Source organism: Spermophilus citellus, assembly GCF_964194105.1.
Source record: "Spermophilus citellus genome assembly, chromosome: 9".
In the NCBI taxonomy this organism is placed as follows: Eukaryota; Metazoa; Chordata; class Mammalia; order Rodentia; family Sciuridae; genus Spermophilus; species Spermophilus citellus.
This window is the reverse complement of record NC_138191.1, coordinates 58,984,577-59,012,501: the sequence shown is the minus strand read 5'-3', so window position 1 is coordinate 59,012,501 and position 27,925 is coordinate 58,984,577. Positions and strand designations below refer to the sequence as shown.

Sequence of the window (27,925 nt, the reverse complement as noted above, 5' to 3'; positions counted from 1 at the left end):
ACTCCCATTTTTACCCCAAATACAAAGTGCAGAATCACATCGGTTATACATCCACATTTTCACATAATGCCATATTAGTGACAGTTGTATTCTGCTACCTTTCCTATCCCCTACTATCCCCCCTCCCCTCCCCTCCCATCTTCCCTCTCTACCCCATCTACTGTTGTTCAATTCTCTCCCTTGCCCCCCCCTTCCCCTCACAACCTCTTATATGTGATTTTGTGTAACAATGAGGGTCTCCTTCTATTTCCATACAATTTCCCTTCCCTCTCCCTTTCCCTCCCACCACTCATCTCTGTTTAATGTTAATCTTTTCCTCATGCTCTTCCTCCTGCTCTGTTCTTAGTTGCTCTCCTTATATCAAAGAAGACATTTGGCATTTGTTTTTTAAGGATTGGCTAGCTTCACTTACCATAGTCTGCTCTAATGCCATCCATTTCCCTGCAAATTCCATGATTTTGTCATTTTTTGGTGCTGCATAATACTCCATTGTGTATAAATGCCACATTTTTTTATCCATTCATCTATAGAAGGGCATCTAGGTTGGTTCCACAGTCTAGCTATTGTGAATTGTGCTGCTATGATCATTGATGTGGCAGTATCCCTATAGTACGCTCTTTTAAGGTCCTCAGGGAATAGTCCGAGAAGGGCGATTGCTGGGTCAAATGGTGGTTCCATTCCCAGCTTTCCCAGGAATCTCCATACTGCTTTCCAAAAGTGTTCTGTAGTTTTCATTGTAAAGTCTTTCACTTCTTTTATTAGATTGATTCCCAAGTATTTTTTTCTTTTTGTGAGGCTGTGGTGAATGGGATAGTTCTCCTAATTTCTCTTTCTGCTGATTCATCATTTTCCCCTACCCATCTTACTGAGAAGCTGTCTATCTGCTTTCTTGTTTTCATGCCATGGAACAGCCAGGAAAGTAACCTTCACTATTCCACCAACTTCTATCAATCTCTTTTAAATTCTTTACCAGGCATTTTATCCATTTTAATTTCTTGAGCTCTATTTCTAGAGAGTTAGGTTCTTTGAAATATGTCACATTACTCTGTTTTTTTCCTATTACTTATGCTCCTATGTTGATATTTGTGTGTACAGTAGATTAGACATCTCCAAGCATTTTGTGGGGTAGCCTTATTAGTTAAGGGCTTTCTTTGGAACATATGTATTGGTTTATCTGTCACACAGTGTTGTCTTTGATTTTGTCTGGGCACCATAGTATAGTGTCCCTATAACTTACTCGACTGTGATTGATGACATTGGGCACAACATGTACTGCAGCAGAGTCAGAGAGACCCATTGTCTCTTTGGCCATGCAAGTGGGGATACTCTGGCAGTTCAGGCAGGTATGCAGACAGAGGTGGATGTGGGGTGCTGTGTGTCTATTCCTACAGTGGGAATGGCTTCTATCAGACGATGGAGGTTTCTTCAGGCACTGCTGGGTTTGCTACTAGCAAGGGCCTCTGGCACTGGTGGCCCCAGCAGTTGTGAGGGGCTTAAAGCACTTGTCCTCCAACAAATAGGTACAGGTCCAGATGCTGCCTCTCAGTGGTGGGAACTATAGTGCCCCCTCTGTGGCACTTAGACCCAGACCTTACAACAGTGCATGGACAGATAAGGGGTGGTGACAGGGCAGTGGCAAGAATTACATAGGAGGTGTGGTGGCAGTAGTATGGTGTTCTACTCTGCCACTCCGGTGACAGCACCTACCAGGGAGCAGAACCGTGGATGGAGCTGGGCAAAATTCCTCTCAGGCGCCCTTTTCGCCATGTGTGCCTTGGCAGTAGGGCAACAGCATGCCCCTGTGGGCAGGGTAGAAGTGGAAATCATAAGGTTCCCTTCCCATCCTGTCAGTAACAGGCATCTAAGTGTTATACAGTAGGGAGCAGCAGCAGGAACAAAGTAGACACCAACTCCACACGCAGCTAACTCCACCCTTAGTCTCAGAGGGCAAGTACCTTGATCTGCTTCTCAAAAGTGGCACCCTCCATTGTCTGCATTACAACACCCATCCTCTATTATAGTACAGAGCATCCAGCAGGCTTAGGTCCCAGTCACTCTGTTAAGGCACATTGGATTCACAAGGCAGTACTGCCTTCTCCCTCAGCCCCAAACAGTGCACCAAGGATGGGAATGTACAGAGGTTTCTAACCCCTACAGCAGTTCAGACTCAGACATAGTTCACTTAATCAATATTGCTCCTGCCTACAGCATTCTGTGACATCACTGGGAGATGAGATGAGATCCTTTTCCAAAGCAAGGCTACTAGGCAGATTTCAGGTTATTTATCTAAGTGGGCTGCCAACCTATGATGATTGTAAACTTTCCAGCATCTACAATGAAACAGTCTGCTGGAAGTTCCTTTTATACTCTTATCCCTGCAAAAGAGACTCCCCCTCTCCCAGCTGTGAAGATACCAGGGTATTTCATTTCTCTTAGTCTGTGGTTTTCTCAGATCTCTCAATCTTCCAGTCTCTTACCAATTTCTAGTGTTCTGCCATGGTCACTCACCTCATAATGCAGGTATGCACCTGTTACTTTGGTTCTTTGTGGAGGAAGGGATGAGAACTGGTGTATCAAACAATTTTGAATCTCATGTATTGCTTGCTTTTTTAAAAAAAAATCTTGATTATTGATCATATAGCAATGAAAATTAATTCAAAGATTCTATTACATAAGTCAATCTTTAGGGGTATTTACCAGAAATGGTTAGATAAAAAAGTATATTGTTCCATATGAAGTTGATATTAAATGCCTTGTGGGACCTAATCCATTTTATGTTTAAAAGTTAAAATATGGGCTGGGATTGTGGCTCGGTGGCAGAGCGCTTGCCTCACAAGTATGAGGCACTGGGTTTGATCCTCAAAACCACATGAAAATAAATAAATAAAAGTATTGTGTCCATCTACATCTAAAAGAATATTTTTTTTAAAAAAAGTTAAAATATTCAGGTTTCATCCAAAAGGTAATCTTGTTCATTATTTATTGTCCTTTTTCCAGGTGGTATAATCCAGTATAAACTGTTTTTAAAATCCTACTCAACTCTAAACTCTTCTCCACAACCTGTCTTCCCCAAATGGATGGAATCCATTTTCTTTCCTAAACAGAATTTTAATATTTTTTGCTAAATTATGAAAAGCAGGAGGACATTGGTAGATTCAAACTTTTAGACTTCTTTCTGTACTTAATAATGTTTGATCTTTTCTCTCTGTGTGAATGTTATTAAATCAGAGTAACCTCATTATCCTCTCAAAATCCTCCTTGTTATGTTGAAGATGGGAGTCCCTTCATACCTCTCATTTCATACATATACATTTAGTGTTTTTGGTTGTTTCAGATTGACCCCAATTCTTGGCATTCAGAAGCATTCTCCAAAAAATGTGGTGTTTACACAGTTCATAGCCACCCTGCTTGAAGAATTACAATTAAAGAATGAAGACCTTGAAAGTTTAACCATCATATTTAGAACTAGCTGTTAACCAGAGTGGTGAGTTTTATTTTGCTTTTTTTTTTTTTTCATTTAATGCCTATGTGGATTCTTTTTATATTGGAAAATTTTTTTTATGGTGTTGGAGATTACATCCAAGGCCTCACACATGCTAGGCAAGTGCTCTACCACTGAGCCACTCCTCTAACCCCATTTTGGAAATTTTAAAAACCAAGTACAGACCTCAAGATGCTTACTGAAGGACATGGTATGTCTTAGTTTTCAGCTGCATCAGTCACTTCTATCTACTTTTCTTACCTTATGCCCCAAACTATTGCCGTTTCTCTTTTATAGGCCATAGAAGTTCTGTTTCATTCCAGGAAACTCCACTATCAACTACTAAAGCCCAGGCCATCCCACATGTCCCATCTGATAAGTTCCTTCCCAGGAAGTATCAATTTACTTCAACCAGCTACTGCAGTGATCTACTGTGAACATCCTCATCCTGCTACCCCTTTGAATGAAATCACTCCCTACCCAGCCAGTAACTTGGTCATCTCATGTACAGATAAACAATTGAATTTACATGTCTGGCTTTGATGAATCTTAATCCTGCTCCCAGATAGATAGCTCTTTCCTTTCCTAAGTCCCTGCCTCTTTCAGAATTGCTCATCAGAATGTCCCCTAACTCTTCATACCCTTCTTATTTCTCATGCTTCCAAGTGCTCAGATAAATCTAGATTTAATTTAATTGAAAGAATTCATACTAAATTACAAGTGAAACCCTCTCAGGAAGTGATTTTATTACATAGAAAGAATATTTGAGAGAGGTATCTTAGCAGATAAAAAAGAACAGAGGCTGGGGTGCAACTCAGTGGTAAAGTATTCAAGTGTTTGCTTAGGACGCGTAAAACCCTGGGTTTGATCCCCAACACTTTAAAAAAAGGGGAGGGGGAATAGGGAAGACCAGCATCCCTTCATTGAACTTGCTAGAAAACAGAATATAAGGAAATAGCATTGTAACTGCTTCCAGTGGCCTTTTCAAGTAATCCTGCTACCCTGAAGACCCTAAAGCAAAAGCTTTTATTTAGGGAGTAAGCTCAGATTGGTTTATATAAGTTTATAGCATTCAAAGGCCTTTAAAGAATGATGAGGTTGTAATGTTTTGTTACATTGAATGCTATTTCAGTTAATCATGGTTCATGACACCCTAGTCTATTGAAGTCCTTCTAGACTGACTTTAATTAATGGATACTAATTAATAATTATTTTAATTAGCATATTTTAAACTTATATGTAAACAGATGGTGTTAAAGTGGTTTTTTAAGGACTTTCAACAGTGGATTTAACAGTTCCTGCGTGATCACTGTTTATTTACATTGTTCATTTGCTGAAGTAATCAAAGGTATATTTTGGCATAAACTTTGCACTATTATAAAGGATCATGAATGAATGGGGCCTTATTGCATAATTTTTCATATGAGAAATGGAGATGCTTATAAGTAGGTGAACAGTTTTCCTTTTTTTTTCTGTTTTCATTATTTTTATAAACCATGGTAAATTTGAGTCTAAAGATTTTAATGTTTAGGAACCTCAAGATTACTGCTAGCTAGTGTGCGTGAATATGCTTTCAGTTACAAATAACTAGGGAAAGAATCTAGCTCCAACTAGCTTTTGTTAGGGTGTTGTTTTATCTTTTGCTCCTTAACAAATCACTCCAAAACTTAGTGGCTCTGTTGAGCTTGGAGTCTTTGCTCTCTCATGAGGTTGCAGTTAAGCTGTCTACTGTGGCTACAATACCATGTGAAAGCCCAGATAGAAGATGATCTCCTTTCAAGCTCACTAGTGTGGCTATTGGCAGTATTTAGTTCCTCACAGGTTGATGAACCAGGGCCTCAGTTTCTCACTGACTGTTATCCAATGACCCCACTTAATACCTTGCCTTGTGGGCTTTTGTAGCCTACCTCATAGCATGGTATGTGTCTTCCCTCACAGTAAGCAAATGAGAGGATACCCAAGATGGAAGACACAGTCTTTTAGTAACTCATGCCAGAAGTGACATCCCATCACTTTTGCTATGTTCTGTTAGAAAGTAGGTCCAGCCCAAGGTCAAGATGAAAGTCTTATATAAGGATATGATTACCAGGAGGTAGCAATCTTCAAGGGCCAATTTAGAAACTGCCAGAAGTTGGCAAAATTGTTCAGTAGATCCTAGTTTTATATATAGCAAACCACATGGTCCTAGTGAGAGTCTTGAAGTTCACACTGATCAAGAACATGCCTGAATTAATCCTTGTGGCCTTGGGAATGCTATGGGATAACTCAGTAATTCTGACATGAGAGAGAGAGAAGCAGGATTTTCGAACTGATGTAGTTCAGTTAGGGGCTACCCCTGGGTTGAATACATAGCTGGATCTCTTCCACCCAAACTACTATTGCTACATAATTACAATGTGTATTGGGAAGGCAACACAGCATCAATATACTTGGTGAAATACTTGAGATGTTTTATTCAAATTATCTTTTTTTGCTTTACAGGTATAATTCAGGAAGACAGACTAGAAGATGAACTTCTACTTACCGTATCTGGAATTCGAGTTATAGTGATGGTTGGTGGTGACTGATAATTAGCTTTGTTCTAACAAACAGCATTACTTTCTCAGATTTCATCCCACCCAACCTCCCACCTCCCTGTCCCTAACTGCAGAAGATAACTTCCCCAGATACAGGAAACCATTACTGCAACAAGGCTAACCAACTCCTTGCAATCTACCTACAAGAGATAGTTGGGTTTTTTTAATTTGAAAGATAATAATAATAATAATAATAGGGCTGGAGTTGTGACTCAAGTGGTACAGTACTTGCCTAGCATGTGTGAGGCACTGGGTTTGATTCTTAGCACCACATATAAATAAATAAAGTCCATTGACAACTAAGAAAATATCTTTAAGAAAAAGAAAATAGAAGTCAAGGTGAAACATAAATATTAAAGAGGCCTCTAAATAATTCTAGCCATCATCATCAGTTGACAAAAAATTTTTTTGAGAAAATTACCATTTGGACCTCCCAATTAAAGAATAGCAAATAATAATTAAGTCAATATAGATACTAAGATGAAACCTTTAGAAATCCCGTCATTCTGCATGCAGTGGAACATGCCCATAATTCCAGTGATCAGGAGACTTGAGACAAGAGGATCACAAGTTCAGGGCCAACCTCAACTCAGCAAGACTCTCAGCAACTTAGTGAGACCCTATCTCAAAATTTAAAAATTAAAAGGACTGGGATGTAGCTCAATGATAAAGTTTTGATCCCTGGGTTCACCATACACACACACACACCCCAAAAAAAATCTAGTCATTATTCTTTTTTAAAAGTTAACTCTACTGTAAAATGGTCCTGACCAATTGGTTAAACTCTCAAGTCCAAATCAGGAGAATCCTAGCTCTGGAATTTAGATTGCTTTTCAAAATATCAAGGATGCAAGTTAGCTAGGCCTCAATGGCAGTTGGGTAAGAAACTCAGAAAGTTTGGGGAGCTTTTCTAAAAGGCCAAGAAAAAAGATAATAATCATATCTATACTCTTGGATACTGGAGAAAATGACAGCTACTAAAGCCAAACAATGGAAGGGGATCAATAAACACCTTAGATGAATAGGGCCAGAAGATAGAGATGAATTCTTTTCCTGGCTCTACCAATAAGCTCTATAGCCAAGTCACGTAAACTTTCTAGATTTCTGTTCTTTGTGAAATAAGACCATAGGCCATACAGTCTCTATTGAAAAGACTGCAAAAACTAAAACTCTGCACACAGATATAGGCTGCTGCTACCCTGTCATTGGTCTTGGGCACCTTTTTTTTTTTTTAATGTTTCCCCCTTTCAAGTTGTAATTTCTAATTATTTTTAAATATTTTTTTTAGTTGCAGATGGACACAATACCTTTATTTCATTTGCATATTTTTAGGTGGGGCAGGGGATCAAACCCAGTGCCTCATGCCTGCTAGGCAAACACTCTACCACTGAGCCACAACTCCAGCCCCTCTTGGGCACCTTTTTTTAAAATCTCCTCTGACTGGATGAGGACCTAACCACAACATAAAATTACAGTGTACTAGAACTAATCAAGTTCAGATTCACAGATTATAAGATCAGTATACAAAAAACAGTTGTTTTGTACCAGCAATGAAAAATCCAAAAATGAAAACAAATTCCATTCACATCCAAAGGAATTAAAGAAATGTGAGGATTGAATAATGAAAACAAAAGCATTTCATGTTCATGAATTTGAAGATCCAGTATTGTTAATAGATTCTCCCCAAATTAATATACAAATTCAATGCAGTCCCTATGAAAACCACAGCAGTATGATATTTCAGTATATTGATAGGTACTGATCAAATTAGGGTAATAAGCATTACCATATTCTAATCATTACTTCTGTGGAGTCTAAGAACTCCTCTCTTCTAGTTAGTCACAAAATATGTATCATTGTGAACTATGGTCACCCAGCTATCCTACCGAACACTAGAACTTACTCTGTCTAGTGCTCCTTATCCAACCTCCTGCTATCCTCCATCACCTGCATCCTTCCAGCTGCTAGTAATGACTATTAACTTTTTTTGTATATGTGGTTCTGGGGTTTGAATCTAGGACTTCATGCATGGCATGCAAGTACACTACCACTGTACCATACTCCACTGTACCATACCTCTGCCCCAAGATTAACATTTTTAAACACTCAAATATGCGTGAGAACATGCAGTACTTGCTTTCTGGTATCTGACTTATTTTACCTAACATTAAATGGCCTCCAGTTCCATCCACTTTGCTGCAAACGATAGGATATCATTCCTTTTAATGGATGAATAATATGCCACTACGTACATTTTCTTTATCCAGTCATGTTGAATATATTAGTTATTATGAATAGTGTAACAATAAACATGGGCATGCAGGTGTCTCTTTGATATGCTGATTTCATATCCTTTGGCTTTAGCTCAGGAGTGGGATAGCTGAATCAAGTGGTAGTTATTTTTTTAAAGAAACTCCAAATGATTCTCCATATGACTGTACTATTTCACGTTACCACCAGCAGTGTATAAGAGTCCCTTTTCTCCTCAGCCTCACCAGCACTTGTTTTGTTTAGTTTGCGGCACTGAAAATAGGCCTTGTGCATGCTAAGCAAGCACTCTACCACTGAACTATTCTATTTGGGGTGAAATGTTAGCTCATTGTGATTGTTTTTTTTTTTTTTTTTTAATTGTAGATGGACACAATGCCTTTATTTATTTATTTATTTCTATGTGGTGCTGAGTATCAAACCTGAAACCTCACACGTGCTAAGCAAGTGCTCTGCCACTTCCCGGCCTGCTCATTGTGATTTTGTTTGCATTTACCTGACTGCTAACTGGGATAATAATTTTTTTTTAAATATTTAAGGAACCAGGCATGGTGGTGCATGCTTGTAAAAGGCTAAGGCCAGCTTGTGCAACTTAGCAAACCCTTGTCTCAAAATGGAGATAAAGTGGTGGAGTGTTTGCCTGGTATGCACGAGGCCCTGGGTTCAATCTCTGGTACCAACAAAAAAGGAGGGGGTGGTAATTACTATGATTTGATCTTTGCACGCTCTATGTATGTATCACAGTTTCATTCTGCACTCTATAAATTTATATAATTAAAAGAATAAGACTAAAAAGTAACAAAGCAAGTAAACATGCAGTTACTGATTTGGGAGAAAAAAAGTCACAGCAGGCTTTTTTGGAAAATGGACAAGCTAATTTCAAAATTTATATGGAAATACAAAGGATCCAAATCAATAATCAAAACAATTCTGGAAATGAACATTTCCTGATTTCAAAACTTACTAGAAATTATTCTAACCAAGATAGTGTATATTGATATAAAGATAGCAGGACAGATTAGTGAAACAAGTAAGTCTAGGAATAAACCCTCACGTTTATTGTTAACTGATTTTCAACAAATGTGCCAAGACAATTCAATGAGAAAAGAAGATCTTTTCAGCAAATAGCACTTGGGCATTTGGATATCAGAGAGAGAGAGAGACCGACCGACCGACCGAGACCCACAGCACCATATACAAAAATAAACTCAAGATGGACCAGAGGGGCTGGGGTTGTGGCTCAGTGGTGGAGTATTTGCCTCACACAGGTGAGTCACTGGGTTCAATCCTCAGCACCACATATAAATAAAATAAATAAATGTATTATGTCCATCTACAACTAAAAATAGTTTTTTAAACAATGGATCAGAGACCTAAATGTAAGAGCTAAAATTAGAAAACTTTTAAACAGGAGAAAACTTATATGATTTTGGTTTATGAAAAGAATCCTTAAGACATCAAAAGCACAATTCATAAAAATATTACTAGATTGGATCAAACTTTCACACATCAAAAGTCAATTGGCCAGACACATGGCACATGCCTGTAATCCCAACAACTCAGGAGGCTGAGGCAAGAGGACCACAAATTCAAGGCCAGCCTCAACAACTTACGGAGGCCTTAAGGAACTTAGCAGAACATAGTCTCAAAAAAAAAAAAAAGAACTAAGGTGTAGTTCAGTGGTAAAATACCCCTGGGTTTAACCTCTAGTACCAAAAAATTAATAATAACTGATACATGTACTTGAAGCAGGGGAATTTTATATGTGTAAACTATACCTTTATAATATACTATTTATGTGCTGGGGATGTAGCTCAGTGGTAAAGTATAAGCCTAGCATGAACAAAGCCTCTGGGTTCAATCTCCAATAGTGCAAAAATAAAATAATTCAAAAAATCATTAGATAATGACAGAGCCCCTCTCTTTCTGACCTACTAGTGACACCCACCAGAGGTGGGAGGGATAAAGGTAGTAAGAAGTATCCAACTTATTCCAAACCCTGTGCCCATAGATACCTTTTCATTTGTCTTCCACACCCTGCAGGGTCTTAGGTGAAAAGCCAGTAGTTCACTATAGAAACATCAGGAATTCAAATGATCCAATGGCCAGATATACCACTGTACCATGTCACTGCAGGGGAGCTGCTTTGGGGAGTGTGGCAACTGCCTCTCACATACTCCTGTTAAGTTTGTTAGCCTGGGAAAACAAAGCAGAATTCAGTTCAAAGTGATGTTCTGGATCTTGGTTTTTAAATATTTTTATTAAAATCTCCTTGGAAAAATGCCTAGGTTTAAGGTTGGGGCAGGGAAAATTACAAGATAAGCTTGGAGTATCTTGTAGTACAAGAAAATTAAAAAGTACCCAAAAATATGAAAGAATAGGATCATGTCAAAGGAACATGGGAGCCAACCTGAAAGAAGTCCCAGTGGCAAATTCTGGAATGATTTTAGCAACAAAATAACAGTATGCCCAAAATATAAAATATACATGAATCCATACTGATATAAAAGACTGAATAGGGCCAGGGTTATGGCTCAGTGGTAGTGCACTTGCCTAGCATGTGTAAGGCACTGGGCTTGATTCTCAGCACCACATACAAATAAATAAAATAAATCTGAAGGTGACCTAGGAGAAAATTTTACTAGTGGCTCAGACCATTGTTACCACTGACAACTCAGCTCATGTTGATGTCATATCTTCTGGGAATATTGGCCAGCAGGCTGTGCTGAAGTTGGCTAATACTACTGGAGTCACTCCTGTTGATGGAAAACTTTGCCAAATTCAGGCAGCCTTGTAGGAACCATGTCTTTTGGAGGTTACCAATCCCAGGCCTGATCACCATTCTCTGAGGTTTTACATTAACATGCCTAACAATGCTCTAACAGATTCTGCTCCATGACACATGAGCACTTTGATCCATGCAGCAACAAAGGGTCACTCCATTGGTCTGATATTATCAGATTCTGGCTATTGTGGTTTGGATATGAGCTGTTCCCCAATAAGTTCATGTGATAAAACAATGCAGGAATGTTCAGAAACAAAGTAAATAAATTATAAAGGCTGTAACCTAATTAGTGGACTGATCCATTTAATGGATTAATAATTTGAATGGCTTCTTAGGTGGTAACTATAGGAAGACAGGGTGTGGCTAGAAGAAGGTGGTCACTGGGGGCATACCCTTGGAAATTACATATTTTATCCCTGGCTCCTCGCCACTCTCTGTTCCTTGGCTACCAAGACCTAAGAGCTTTCCTCTATCACACCTTTCTACCATGATGTTCTGCCTCACCTCAGGCCCAAAGCAGTGGAGCCAGTAGACCATGGACTGAACCTCTGAAACTGTGAGCCAAAATAAACTTCTCCTCCTAAGTTGTTGTTCTTGGGTATTTTGGTCACAGCAATAGAAAGCTGATTGACACATTGGTCTAAGAAGTTCTATGTGGTCTCTGGTGAGCACCTATGGGAGGTCATACCTGATCTCTACTTCTAGAGATCCTGAAAAGACTGAAAAAGGAAAGTAGGCCTCTGCTGAAAAGGCTGTGGCCTGTGAGGAATTTCAAAGAGAATAGACTGCTCCAGCTTCTCAGTTGACTACTACTCAGTCTGAGTCACAGGTTGTGCAGGTGCACTCTGCACCTCTTCAGTAGGTCCTAACTAAAAATAAGCATGCAACTGGCCACTAAGGACTTGTCTAAGCCTCCCACTGCACACACCTCTAGATGGGTAGGAAGACCAGTGAGTGGCTCAAGCTGCTTTCCCACAGGCTCTTAAGTGGAAAATAGAAATGCTGTTGGGAAAGAATCATCCCTTCCTAAATAAATCATACATGTAGATACTTTTCCTTCCAGGAGGTAGGGCTTAGTCCACCCTTTGTAGATAGGTCAGTGACTTACTTCCAATGAACAGAGAAAGGAAAAACACTTTATTACAGTAAAGATTAAATCACCAGAAATATAATAAGTTATCATGTACTCCTTGATGTATGATAAGAAGGGCACTTCACCTCTGTGGAATTGTTCCCCCAAACCCATAACTTTAGTCTAATCATAACAAATCCATTTTGAAGGCTATTTCCATATACAGTACTTAGTACTCCTCATGACTGTCAAGATCATAAAAAACAAGGTTGAAAAGTTGCCACAGGTTGGGGAGACATGTAAATGAAATGTATGAAGGGTGTTGGGTTGGAACTGAAAAAAAGACACTAATGGAAAAAAATGTGAAATTCCAAAGAAGTGTTGTCAGTAGTAATAAGCCAATACCATTCCTTGGTTTTGGGGAATATTGAGTGAGGGGTATACAGATCTTTGGAACTTCCTGTAAATTTAAAAAAAAAAAAAAGCTGGCAAGGTGGTATATATCTGCTAGTTGGGAGGCTGACACAGGAGGACTGCAAGGTTGAGGTCAGCCTGTGCAACTTGTAAGACCATGTCTCGAAATATTAAAAAGGGCTGGGGTTATAGCTCAATGGTAGAGCATTTGCCTAGTACGTGTTAGGCACTGGGTTTTCAGCACCACATAAAAAGAAAGAAAATAAAGGTTAAAAAAAGAGAGAGAGAGTAGGGGATAGGAAAGGTAGCAGAATACAACAATTACTAATAGGGCATTATGTAAAATTGTGGATGTGTAACCGACGTGATTCTGCAATCTGCATTTGGGGTAAAATTGGGGGTTCATGACCCACTTCAATCTAATGTATGAAATATGATATGTCAAGAGCTTTGTAATGTTGTGAACAACCAATAAAAAAAAATAAAAAAAAGAGAGAGAGAAAGGAACCATGTTATTTTAAAAGGGGTGGTGCGGAGGCTGGGGTTGTAGCCCAGTGGTAATGAGCCCCTGGTTTCAATCCCCATTACTGAAAAAAAACAAAAAGTGGGGCTGGGGTTGTGGCTCAGCAGTGGAGCATTCGCCTAGCATATTCGAGGTCCTGGATTTGACCCTCAGCACCACATAAAAATAAATAAATAAAGGTATTAAAAAAAAGTGCTGGGGATATAGCTCAGAGACAAAGCGCTTGCCAAGCATGAGGAGGTCCTGGATTCAAGCTCAAGCAAGAAAAGAGAAAAGAAGAAAGAAAACCTGGCTGGCCACAGGAAATGGTAAAGACAAGAAAGTCAGTCATGCCCAGGACAGTCCTTATTCATACCTATTTTCCTAATTTATACCTATTAATTTAAAACACTCTCTTTTATTTCCAAAGTATTCTGGTTTGAACAACAAACTATATAGTCACACCACCTCAAATGCCCACGGTTTGCTTTGGTGGTCAGATGGGAGGGGGCTTCTGTGAAGGCATGGAAGGATGGGTCAGAGGTTATCAGGTGGGAATAGACAGGAGGACAAGGAAGGGTACAGCCCAGGTAGGGCATCCTCAAGAGTAAAGATCCAAAGGCAGAAAAGGTAACAGGGTGTAGTTATTCTTAAGACAAAAGTCTAAACTTGGGGGGGGAAAAAAGAACAGTGGTAAACATAATTAAAAAGACGGGCAACTAGGGCTAGGAGCTAACTAAGAGGTCTAGAACTCTGGGCAATAATATGTTTACAAGCAGACAGGAGTAAAAGTGCCTGTACAAAACTCTAAATAAAAAATGTACAAGCTGAGTGTGGCAGCACACGCCTGTAATCCCAGTGGCTCAGAAGGCTGAAACAGGAGAATCATGAGTTCAAAGCTAGCCTCAGCAAAAGCAAGGTGCTAAGTAACTCAATGAGACCCTCTCTCTAAATGAAATACAAATAGGGATGGGGATGTGGCTCAGTGTTCAAGTGTGCCTGAGTTCAATTTCCAGTATCCAAAGAAAAAAATGTGCAAAGTTAATTTTCTTGATCCTTTCTTTTCCCCACTAACATTCTCTCCCTAACTTTTCCTATACATTTTCTAGAACCTTGAAATACACTGAGCACAAGCTCTCCCAAGCTCTCAAAAGATATTGTGGAGCCCTCTAACACTGATACTGCCTTCTGCTAAGTTCTCAACCTTGACAAGACTTGAGTAGCTGGTTCCAGAGGCCCTGGGTGTCTGACCCAGTCTGTGGTTCAGTCATGTGTTCTGCTGACTCAGAGCCTGCACTGTCTCCTCTCCAGATCCCCAGGTCCTGATATCCTTGTGGCATTCTTCATTATTGAAGTAGTGTTACCTTCAATAAAGCATAACCTCCAGGTTTTCTTGTGAACTCCCAAGTTTCAAAGAATGGGAAGAGATATTTTGAAAAAAACTCTCTTGCTCTTTCAGGAAAGAAGATTTTAATTCTAAGTAGCATTTACTATGAAAGTAAACTGATTTTCACTTTCCATTTAAACACTTCAGGAACTAGGATATTTGCTGTTATAGTCAGAAAATAATGACTTTAAGAAAAATAAAATCTTGCCCTTTAATTATTTCCATTCTTGTGAGATTCTCAAACCTTAAAAACCCCTGCTAGACTTGGATGTGGTTGCACGTGCCTATAATCTCAGCGACTTGGAAGGCTGAGGCAGGAAAATCATAAGTTTGAGGCCAGCCTCAACAACTTAGCAGCACCCTAAGCAACTTAATGAGACCCTGTCTCCAAAAAAAAAAAAAAAAAAAAAAAAACCCTACTAGGCTTAACCTACTTAGTGGAGTCTCTCTAAGGCATTTAGCATCTTGTGTTTATAAGTCATGTGCAATGGCCCACCTCTGCTGGACTAATGGTGGGTAGGGGAGCAGGGGTAACTTTCATCTGAAATGCACTTCATGAGGTCTGAGTCTGAGGTTGGGACTGGCTCCTGAAATTTTTGGCATCTGGGCCAGGAGGCAAACACCAGTATGTGTGCAGTCATCAAAGCCTCAGTGGGGAATCCTAGCCCCTCTCTCATGCAGCACACCCTAGAGAAAATAAGATATGAGGCAGTGTTGCTGGAGAATGCCTTGTGTGATGCCTGAAGAAATGTTCTGATGAAATGTGTTATTTCCCCAGTAAACCTTTTCTAAATTAAACTAGGAAAATATGAACTTTCATAAAATCTCTTTGGCTATCCAGTTCTCTACTCCTTAAATTTTCAAGCCTTCTTTCCCTGAGGTAAAATACTTATCTTTTAGAAATCTGATTACAAGGGGCTGGGGATGTGGCTCAAGCGGTGGCGCGCTCGCCTGGCATGCGTGTGGCCCGGGTTCGATCCTCAACACCACATACAAAGATGTTGTGTCCGCCAAAAAACTAAAAAATAAACATTAAAAAGAAATTTCTCTCTCTCCTCTCTCTCTCTCTTTAAAAACAAAAAAAAAATCTGATTACAGATAAAGAACTGAGAAATGGCACTGGATCAAAATACCCTTCCCTCTGAATGAACTGTCTGATGGAGAAAAGCCCACTACAAACTGCTAGTTTTCAATTTGTTTTCTAGCACCTCTGCACTCATAACCAAAGCAAAGGAGAATGCTGCTTGATTTCAGAAGAAAGCCAGCCACCTTGCAACATCTTCAGGAAATTCTGCACTCCCTTAGAGTTTGCAAAACTCCCTATGTCTTGCAGACCAAAAGCAAATTCTCAGTCACCTAGCTCTAGTTTGCATAATTATAGAAAGTGGAAGCTGGTTATTTTTCTGGCTGACCTTTGGCTCAACCAAGCACACAGGACCTGTGACAGAAAATAGCAATAAAATGAAGTGTTAACAGCAGTGAAAACGTTATTATTTAGATGAGCAGGAAAAATCAGGCCCCGATACGCCCATCAGAACCCTGCCTGCTAGAATCACATCCAAGGCAATGTCCACTTTAAGTACTGTAATGTTTTGAAGTTGACACACATATAACTTTATATATAATCATGTCACATTGTATAAGACTTTTCAGAGAAACAGTTTACTAATAACTTCTATAATACCTTTTATCTTTTTTTTATATATGGAAAAGCATAGTCTATGACCTGATAACTTTCTTGTTCCCAAATCCTTACCTCTTTCTTATTCTCTCATTGCCCCATTAACACATTATCAATCTTTGGGGGAAAAAATAAACACAATTTTAGAGCCTCATCCACTCTGGCCACATTGAGCAGGAAAGGAGGAATATACCTTCAAAGTCAACCAGAATGGCTCTAACCTGTCTTTTCCATATTGCACAATGCAAATAAGATTTCTTTTGAACAAAGAGTCTTGCTACTTCGAAAAGTTTGAAAATTACTAAGCTAATCGAAGTCCCTCACTTTTAAAAACCACCAATGTAAGATCTAGAGAAGTTTACCTGATATAAGGTCAGCCAGTTCAAGCAGAGTAATTGTTAGAACCCAATTCTCAAACTCCTCATTTATGATTTATCATATTAAGCAACAGCAAAACATCCCAGTGACGCAGCAAAGAAAATAATTGTCAGAATGAAGAGACAATCCACAGAATGGTAGAAAATATTTGCAAATTGGGGCTGGAGTAGTGGCTTGGTGGTAGAATGTTTGCCTGACATGTGAGAACCTTGTATAAATAAATATAAATAAATAGGTCCATTGACAACTAAAAAATATTTTTTAAAATATTTGCAGATCCATTTCTATGTTCCCAGTCCTAGATCAGGAGCCCCAGTTTTCTGCACTACACAGGAGCTGAAAAAAAAATTATAGGGAGAAAACTAAGCATACCCAAAGCCAGGAAATGGCACTGAAATCATGGGTGCATATCAACTAAGCCACATGGAAGATTCCAACATGGTGGGCCAAAGGGAGGCAGCATTCTGTTTCAATCTGTGACCCAGATCTCACCTAGTCAAAATACTGCATCTCAGAGAGTGTAAGAGGACCCCTATATAGCTGATTTCCACAGAAATCAACAGCATTTTGATCCCCACGCAGGGCTCAGAGCCTCAGCATTTGAGTAGGACTCCGGAGTGCTAGCTCCCTAAACTCAAAACCCGCAGTTCTAGCCCACACACAGCTTGCTAAGAATCACCTATCAGCTCCTCTGCAAACCTCCAGACTGTACTCCACTCCCATGCAGGTCACTCGGATACTACCTACTCAAAGCACAACAGGATTGCGGGGTTCCCCCCACCTCACAAGACACTCTGTCATTGGAAGCAGACTGCCACCATCTTGGATAACCTTTCTTGCCATATTTGGAGGGGGCAGCTCTCAGATGGGATCTCCATCTGGTCAGGTACCAGGTATCCAAAACCCCCCCACCCCAGCAGGTGATAACTCAGTAAAGTGACCTCCCAACACAAAAAAGTTCTTAGTTGGGCAGGTGTGCAGTGTGATCAGGGCGCCGCCCACCTGGTGTGAGCCTTGGTGTGAGAGGTCCTGCAGTAGGGAACTGCTAAGAGAGAGGGAGACAGGACTAAAGTTTGGAGCCTAACAGAGAGACTAGGAACTGGGAAATTTCTAGGCAAGAGAGGGAGATAATACCGGGCGCTCAAATCAGACGAGCAGTCCCAAAAAGAGACGTGAAGTGCAAGTTCTCTGCAGGGACTGGCGGGTGGCGCTCCCTGCTTCCAGATGCCCTACACCAGGACCAGTCTTCCCACCCTGGTAACGTACACCATCCTGAGGGCAGAGACACTAGCTTAAAACAGATAACCCCACCTACTGGATGAGAAGAGAAACAGAAAAGACTAGCAACAACCCTGGTTTCTTCTTTCGAGGTATTTTTTTTTTCTCTTCTACCCCTCTCTCCTCCAGCCCTCATCAACATATGTGAAACCAAGAACTATTCATGAAATAGGATTTTGAGGACTGAGTCATCTGAATAAAATAATATAGAAGTATTGTATATGCCCTTATTTCCCCTCTTCTTTCTTCTTTCATTTTTCTTTCCCCCTCCAAATTTTAACATCCTTTATTTTTCTTAATACATATGTACTCTACTGTCATACCATGTACTTGCCCACCCTAAATTACTTCCTGTCTATTCTCTTTCTACTAACCCTCTTCATTAGATTTCTCCTTCACATTTCCTAAGATATATTGACTCTATATCCTTACATTCTTCCTCCTACGTCCTACGCCCCACCCCCAGTTCATTGTCCACTGTCAGAAACTGTAAACCTTTTTACAAAACTACTGATCATATTTTAGATAATAATTGAATCCAACTTCTCTGTACATTGAGACTAAACTGTAAACGTCTTAATAACAACAAATTGTGCATAGATGATATGTTGATATTGGGATCTGTTAATTAACATTGTCCTTCCCCACAAAGGAGGGATCTTGGAACCCTACAAGAGCACTACAAACCTATAGGGTAAAAACAGTAACACTCCACACCCACAGAGCTGGAAAGGAAGACACACAAGCAACATGAAAAGACAAGGGAAGAAAGCACCCCAAACAAATCAAGACACTACATCATTAGATGGCAGCCACAGTAGAAAAAATTACAGAGCCAGAATTCAGGATATACATTGTTAAAGTGTTCTGTGAACTCAAGGAAGATATAAGAGAGCAAATACAAGCAGTGAAAGATCACTTCAACAAGGAGCTACATAAAGAAATCCAGGAGGCAAAAGATGATCTCAACAGGGAGATAGAAAAAAAAAAAAAAAAACAGAAATCCTTGAAAGGAAAGAAACAACAAACCAAATTAAAAGCTCAAATAAAAGCATCATCAACAGAGTAGACCACTTGGAAGATAGGAGGACATCAGACAATGAAGATAAAATATATAATCTTGAAAAGAACATAGACCACACAGTGATAAAGGTAAGAAACCATGAGCAGAACATTCAAGAAATATGGGGTAGCATAAAAAGACCAAATTTAAGAGTTATTGGGATAGAGGAAGGCATAGAGGTCCAAACCAAAGGAATGAACAATCTATTCATTGAAATATATCAGAAAAATTTCCAAACATAAAGAATGAATTGGAAATCCAAATTCAAGAAGACTACAGGACGCCAAATGTACAAAATCACACTAGATCCACACCAAGGCTTATTATAATAAAAATGCCCAACCTACAGAATAAGGAGAGAATTTTAAAAGCCACCAGAGAAAGGAATCAGATTACATATACGGGAAACCAATTAGAATAACGGCAGATTTTTCAACACAAACCCTGAAAGCTAGAAGATCCTGGAACAACATATGCCGCAGTCCAGCTGGGCAAAATAACCGGGAGGTGACAAGCAACTTGAAGGTTGAAGCGGGAACTGCTTTATTGCAAAACAGCAGAGGTAGATCTATCTAACTGATTACATACAGCTTGACTCAATCAGCATCATCCAATCATAGCATTGCTCCCCTACAGATACAGCAATCAGCCAATAAGGAGTCCCCACCATCTTGATGGCTCGGTGGCATTGCCTCACAAACCACTCCTCCTGGCAAACTGCCAGGCGCCATCTTGACTTGATTGCGGATTCCAACATCTCCCCCTTTTTGTTTTATTAAACAACAAGTATGTGGTTTAGGGACCGTGCCTGTCTTAGGTAATGCAATACTACATATGGTCCTTACCCGTCACTGGATGGTCTGACCTCAAATTGTCAGCCTCCTGGCTTAGGTTGGTACCGTTGTAATTGGATCTTACCCGTCTTTGACTACCGGCCCAATATATTTAGCCATACTTGTGGATCTTGCCCTGTTTCTAGGGCCATCATGACCTGTTTAACGACCACAGTGGTTTCTTTTTGTTGTCTGTGTAATTTACACAAACACCATAAACAACCTGCCACAAGCAGAAGGAGAATACAAAATGCCACAATTCCAAGCCATTGACGGCTCCAAGTGAGAAACCCTTGGAAAAATTGTACCACTGATGACACTGTTGGCAAAGACACTCTGGTACTATTAAGAGTTACAATTTGTTGTCTCAATAGATTAGTTAAATTTTGAAACTTTACATTCCATGTGCCATTAAGCATGACTCCTACTTGTCTGGATAGATCTGCTGCTCGAGAAATATTAAGTGATACACAGTCCAGGTAAGTTCTGTAAGCAGCTTAAAGCAGAAGAATCCATTAATATGTCTATTTCTTCTTGAAGTAAATCGACTCTTTGGTTGAGCATCAGAATTCCATTTCTAAGATGATCTTTAATAATGTTTTGTGTTTGTAAAGCTTGTACTACTTGTTGAGTTAAATTATTTATTGATGCAGCAGTTTGTACAGTTTGTGTGATAGCTATCGCAGAAGCTGCAGCAGCAGCAGCAGAAACAGAAACAGCTGTGATGATGGCAGCTGTAATTCCGAAGTCTCGTTTGGTTCTCAGTAATACTGGAAATTCTTCTATATTTGTCCTCACTGGCACTGGGATGAAGGTAGGAATTCTGGCAATGATGGCTAAAGAAAATTGTGTAGCATTCCAGAAGGCACTAAGAAAACAATTTTCTGAACAATTTAGTACATTATTCTGAACAGAATTATTAGATGTAATGAAAAGGAAAGGTGAAAGTAAACAAACAGGAGTTTTGTTCACATTTTAAAACATTCCTTGTAAATTTATGAATTTAGGTAGATTATTTCATAGACATCAACATTTTATTAGTTTTTTTTAACACCTAGAAAAACTTGTAAGCTTAATTTTAAAGACATCTTTACTTTCATTTGTTTACCCAATTTAAATTAAACTGTTTAAATCACGTGAATAAAAGATATTTGGATCCATTTTTTTTTAATTTTTCATGAGCGCTCCTCATATATCTGCCAATTTTCATATCAAATGTATGACATATGGACATACGCACATACAGACATACAACACATAACACAAGTGTGCACACATAACACAATAGTAAAGGCCTTGTAGCTTTTCACAGGTGAAATCTCCATTGCAATGTTTAAAAACTCCACAGTTGATCAAAAAATAGAACTGATCAGAAAAACATTAACCTAGGTCTGTATGAGCTCAAAAAATAAAATAGAACTCCATGACGTGGAAGAGGGCATAATAAAATAGATATTGAAAAAAGCATCCTGGCTACAACCTGGGATTGACTCTTCTTTTGATATCCCATCCTTCTTCCTGTAACTTGCATATGGGTTTGAAGGTATACCCACAATTAAGCCTCAAGGTTTTTTACATTTGAAATAGGCCTCAATGGTTCTCATTATTCATTAGCCTCCAGGTGTGGGAGAACCACTGTCACAGACGTAAGGATAGCTAAACTGGAGCTCTGGATATCAGCTGTTATGGATTTGAGGCAAATCATCTTCTTTTTGGTCTGTAGAAATTGCTTTAGTTAGCCTCTCTGGAATCCAAATCAGCTGCTGTTCTCTCTGTGGAAACCATTTTTGGAAAAACTACAGGATGTGAGGACCAAAAAGACAACAAAGGATTAGATGGTAATTGGTTATCAAATGAACAAATAGATTTGCACATGGTAACTTTCCATAATAGATACTGTCCTCCATTTAGCACAGCTTTGCACTTGCTAGCCCAATCTGCTGGTGTCAACTTTAAACTTGCAATGGATTCAACCATGCTTACGGTAAAAGGGGCTTGAGGACCATAGGCTGCTACAGCTTCTTTTAACTGCTTTACAAAATTTTAAAATCCAAAGCCTGGTGATATCGCTGCCCTCTCACATCCTCAAGTACAGAGCATGCTAATCTTCAAGGTCCTGTCTCAGGATCCCATCTATCAACTATGGGGGGTGGGGGCCACCCAGCATATGTTGTCCCCATATACATAGGTGGAGCTGTTGGTCAAATACTTATGCCCTCTGGTGATAGAAAGGGGTTAGTAGCAGCCTCCTGTTGTAACTCCTCCCCTGATAACCCTTCCTCCTCTAAACTTTCTTCCCCTTTCTGACTAGCTGGAGAGACTTCCTCTTTTACTTGATCTAAGATGTCTTCCCCTTCCTCTACCATAGTCTGAACTGAAGGGTTTGGACTAAGCAAACAAGATCGTATCAACGTCCACAATGGTAATGTGCCAACTGGCAGAGTTCCTGGGCTTTTCTTTTCTATCTTTTTTAAATCTTCACCATGATGGTCCCATTGTGGTATATTTAACAACCCCTCCTTTAAGAACCATGGACTACATTTTTGAATCGTATCAACGTATGCCCTAACTATTCTTGGTTTTACTGGGGTGCCTCCTTCCTTTAGCAATTTACTTAACACCCTTTCAGTTTGATTTTTACTAACTTCTGATCCCATATTTCCATAACAAAGACAACACAACACACTAAGATAACACAAAACAAAAACGAAACAAAAACACATTGTATCAATTTTTCTATTTTCTTGAAATGGCCATCTGTCCTCTCGCCCTATCTGTTCCTCAGGGGTGAGCAGCTTTCCTCCCATCCTATCTATTTCTAGGGATGGGCAGCTTACCTTGTCACTTACCCCCGAGCGTCCCGGAGTTCCCTGTATGGGCCACCACTTGCCGCAGTCCGGCTGGGCAAAATAACCGGGAGGTGACAAGCAACTTGAAGGTTGAAGCGGGAACTGCTTTATTGCAAAACAGCAGAGGTAGATCTATCTGATTACATACAGCTTGACTCAATCAGTATCATCCAATCATAGCATTGCTCCCCTACAGATACAGCAATCAGCCAATAAGGAGTTCCCACCATCTTGATGGCTCGGTGGCATTGCCTCACAAACCACTCCTCCTGGCAAACTGCCAGGTGCCATCTTGACTTGATCGCGGCCTCCAACAAACATATATCAAGCTCTGAAAGAAAATGTGTGCCAACCAAGAATCTTGTATCCAGCAAAATTAAGCTTTAGAGTTGAAGATGAAATAAAAACCTTCCACAATAAACAAAAGTTAAAGAATTCATAGCTAGAAAAATGGCACTAAAAACATCCTTGGCAAAATATTCCATGATGAAGAAACAAAGAAAAACAATGAAAATCAGCAGAGGGAGGTAATACACTAAAAGAAAAACTAATCAAAGAAGAAAATCAAGTTTAAGTTAAACAACAAAAATAAACAAATATGGCTGGGAATACAAACCATATAATAACCCTGAATGTTAATGGCTTAAACTCACCAATCAAAAGACATAGGCTAGCAGACTGGATTAAAAAAAAAAAACACCCAACAATATGCTGCCTACAGGAGACTCATCTGATAGGAAAAGCTATACACAGACTGAAGGTGAGGGTGAAAGGCTGGGAAAAATCATACCACTCACATGGACCTCGGAAGCAAGCAGGGGTGTCCATACTCATATCAAATAAAATAGACTTCAAGCCAAAGTTAATCAAAAGGGATAAAGAAGGACACTACATACTGCTCAAGAGAACCATACAGCAACAAGACATATCATAAATATATATGCCCCAAACAATGGTACAGCTGTGTTCATCAAACAAATTCTTCTCAAGTTCAAGAGTGAAATTAACTACAACACAATAATCTTGGGTGACTTTAACACATCTCTTTTACCACTGGATAGATCTTCCAAACAAAAGTTGACTAAAGAAACTATAGAATTCAATAATACAATCAGTAACTTATACTTAACTGACATATATAGAATATTTCAACCTGCATCAAGCAGATACACTTTCTTCTCAGCAGCACATGGATCCTTCTCTAAAATAGACCATATAATACGCCACAAAGCGACTCTTAACAAATACAAAAAAGTAGAGATACTACCATGCATTTTATCATATCATAATGGAATAAAATTGGAAATCAATGACAAAATTTAAAAAATTTCTCCAATACCTGGAGACTAAATAATATGCTACTAAATGAACAATGGGTTGCAGAAGATATCAAGGAGGAAATTTAAAAATTCTTAGAGGTAAATGAGAACATAGACACAACATATTGAAATCTCTGGGACACTATGAAAACAGTACTAAGTGTAAAGTTCATTGCATGGAGTTCATTCCTTAAAAGAAGAAAAAGTCAAGAAATAAATGACCTCACATTATATCTCAAAGCCCTAGAAAAAGAAGAACAAATAAGCAGCAAAAGCAGAAGGCAAGAAATAATTAAAATTAGAAATTGAAACAAAAGAAACAATTAAAAAATGACAAAACAAAAAGTTAGTAATGAAGAGGAGAGAGAAAACTCAAATTAACAGCACATGTGATGAAAAAGGTAATATCACAACAGACACTACAGAAATACAAAGGATAATTAGAAATTATTTTGAAAACTTATACTCCAACAAAATAGATGTTGAAGGCATCAACAAATTTCTTAAATCATACAAATTGCCTATATTGAATCAGGAAGATATACACAATTTAAACAGACCAGTATCAAGTGATGAAATAGAAGATGCCATCAGAAGCTTACCAACCAAGAAAAGTCCAGGACCGGATGGATACACAGCCGAGTTCTACAAGACCTTTAAAGAAGAACTAATACCAATACTCTTCAATTTATTTCAGGAAATAGAAAAAGAGGCAGCACTTCCAAACTCATTCTTTGAGGCCAATATCACCCTGATCCCAAAACCAGGCAAAGACACATCAAAGACAGAAAACTTTAGACAAATATCTCAAATGAACATAGATGCAAAAATTCTCAATAAAATTCTGGCAAATTAAATACAAGAACATATCAAGTGGGATTCATCCCAGGGATGCAAGGTTGGTTCAATATACGGAAATCAATAAATGTAATGCATCACATCAATAGACTTAAAGATGAGAATCATATGATCATCTCTATAGATGCAGAAAAAGCATCTGACAAAATACAACACATTTACATGTTCAAAACACTAGAAAAACTAGGGATAATAGAAACATATCTCAACATCGTAAAGGCTATCTACACTAAGCCAACATCTTCTAAATGGAGAAAAATTAAAGGCATTCCCTCTAAAAACTGGAATAAGACATGGATGCCCTCTTTCACCATTTCTTTTTTTTTTTAATTTTCTTAGTTGTAGTTGGACATAATACCTCTATTTTATTTATTTATTTTTATGTGGTGCTGAGGATCGAACCCAGGGCCTCACACTTGCCAGGTGAGCACTCTACCACTGAGCCACAGTCACAGCCCTTCTTTCACCACTTCTATTCAACATAGTTCTTTAAACACTGGCCAGAGCAATTAGATAGACTAAAGAAATTAAAGGGATATATATAAGAAAAGAAGAACTTACATTAGCACTATTTGTTAATGATATGATTGTATATACTAGAAGACCCAAAAAGCTCTACCAGAAAATTTCTTGAACTAGTAAATGAATTCAGCAAAGTAGCAGGATATAAAATCAACACCCATAAATCAAAGGCATCTCTGTATATCAGTGACAAATCCTCTGAGAAGGAAATGAGGAAAACTACCCCATTTGCAAAAACCTCAAAAAAAATAAAATACATAGGAATCAACAAAAGAGGTGAAAGATTTATACAATGAAAACTACAGAACCCTAAAGAAAGAAATCAAAGAAGACCTTAGAAGATGGTAAGATCTACCTTGCTCTGGGATAGGCAGAATTAATATCATCAAAATGACCATACTACCAAAAGCACTATTCAGATTTAATGCAATTCCAATCAAAATCCCAATGGCATTCCTCATAGAAATATAAAAAGTAATAACAAAATTCATCTGGAAAAATTAAAAATCCAGAATAGCTAAAGCAATCCTTAGCAGGAGGAGTAAAGCAGGTGGCATCACTATATCAGACCTTAAAGTATACTACAGAGCAACAGTAACAAAAACAGCATGGTATTGGCACCAAAACAAACTGGTAAACCAATGGTACAGAATAGAGGACACAGAGACTAACCCACATAATTACAATTATCTTACATTAGACAAAGGTGCCAAACACATGTGTTGGAGAAAAGACAGCCTCTTCAACAAAAGGTGCTGGGAAAACTGGAAATCCATATGCAACAAAATGAAATTAAATCCCTATCTCTTATGCACAAAACTGAACTCAAAGGGCATCAAGGACTTAGGAATTAAACCAGAGACTCTGCATCTTATAGAAAAAAAAGTAGGCCCTAAACTTCATCATGTGGGATTAGGCCCCAACTTCCTTAATAAGACACCTATAGCACAAGAATTAAAATCAAAAATCAACAAATGGGATGGATTCAAACTGAAAAGTTTCTTCTCAGCAAAAGAAACAATCTGTGAGGTGAACAGAGAGCCTACATCTTGGGAGCAAATTTTTACCCCTCTCACATCAGATAGAACACTAATCTCTAGGGTATATAAAAAACTCAAAAAGCTAATCACCTAAAAAAATAAATAACCCAATCAATAAATGGGCCAGGGACCTGAACAGACACTTCTCAGAAGAGGATATACAATCAATCAACAAAATATGAAAAAATGTTCATCATCTCTAGCAATTAGAGAAATGCAAACCAAAACTACTCTAAGATACCATCTCGCTCCAGTCAGAATGGCAGCTATTATGAAGACAAACAACAATAAGTGTTGTCAAGGATGTGGGGGAAAAGGTACACTCATACATTGCTGGTGGGATTGCAAATTCGTGCAACCATTATGGAAAGCAGTATGGAGACCCCTTGGAAATCTGGGAATGGAACTACCATTTGACCCAGCTACCCTCTCTTCGGTCTATACCCAAAGGACTTAAAATCAGCATACTACAGGGACACAGCCACATCAATGTTTATAGCAGCACAATTCACAATAGCTAAACTGTAGAGCCAACCTAGATGCCCTTCAGTAGATGAATGGATAAAAAAAATGTGGCATATATACACAACAGAATTTTACTCAGCAATAAAAGAGAATAAAATCATGGCATTTGCAGGTTAATGGATGGCACTGGAAAAGATAATGCTAAGTGAAGTTAGCCAATCCCAGAAAAACTACTGCCGAATGTTTTCTCTGATATAAGGAGGCTGACTCATAGTGGGGTAGGGAGGGGGAACATGGGAAGAATATGAACTCTAAATAGCGGAGAGGGGTGGGAGAGAAAGGGAGGGGGCAGGGGTTAGCAAGTACGGTGGAGTGTGACAGACATCATTATCCAAAGTACATGTATAAAGACACAAATTGGTGTCAACATACTTTATATACAACCAGAGACATGAAAAATTGTGCTATATATGTGTAATAAGAATTGTAATGCATTCCACTGTCATTTATTTTTTTAAATCAATTAAAAAATAAACAAACAAAAAATTGCAAATTATGTGACTGGCAAGGGGTTAATATCTAGAATATATATATAAGGAACTCCAAAAACTCAATAGCAAAAAGTAAATTTTAAAAATAACTCAAAAAATGGGCAATAGGCATAAACAAACAAATAGGAGCTGGGGCTACAGCTCAGTGTCAGAGCACTTGCCTAGCATGTGTGAGGCACTAAGGTGGATCCTTAGCACCACATAAAAATAAATAAAAAACAATTATTATTTTTAAAAAGACATGCAAGGGGCTGGGGTTATAGCTCAGCCATAGGACTCTTGCCTCATACTTGTGAGGTAATGGGTTTGATCCTCAGCACCACTTAAAAAATAAATAAAGATATTGTGTCCATCTTTTTAAAAAAAAAGACATGCAAATGGCCAACAGCTATATGAAAAAATGTTCAACATCACTAATTTTCAGGGAAATGCAAATTAAAACTACAATGAGATACTACCTCACTCTAGTAAGAATGGCTATTATCAAAAAGACAAAGGATGATAAATACTGGTGAGAATATGGAGAAAAGGGAACCTCTGCACACTATTGGTGGGAATGGAAATTAATACAGCCACTATGGAAAACAGTATGGGGGGGGCCTC

General features: G+C 38.8%; 1 protein-coding gene and 1 long non-coding RNA gene across 3 annotated transcripts in view; one reads left to right on the top strand and one right to left on the bottom strand.

Moving 5' to 3' along the window:
- The window catches only part of RPAP2 (RNA polymerase II associated protein 2), a 106,010-nt gene extending 90,415 nt beyond the window's left edge, over positions 1-15,595 (top strand). Inside the window, exons 12-14 of one of the 2 annotated variants that reach the window (XR_014023450.1) lie at positions 3,335-3,484; positions 5,963-6,033; positions 14,208-15,595. Coding sequence is in view for 1 of the 2 variants with exons in the window: in XM_081305342.1 (XP_081161468.1) it covers positions 3,335-3,476 (142 nt within the window). In the remaining variant the exon portion in view is untranslated. Of the gene's footprint in view, positions 1-3,334; positions 3,485-5,962; positions 8,393-14,207 lie in introns of those variants that run through there. The other variant, XM_081305342.1, reaches the window with a different exon arrangement.
- LOC308655326 overlaps positions 7,250-27,925 on the bottom strand; it is a 34,537-nt gene continuing 13,861 nt past the window's right edge. Inside the window, exon 2 of the long non-coding RNA XR_014023451.1 lies at positions 7,250-10,521. This is a non-coding gene — a long non-coding RNA (uncharacterized lncRNA). The remainder of the gene's footprint in view (positions 10,522-27,925) is intronic.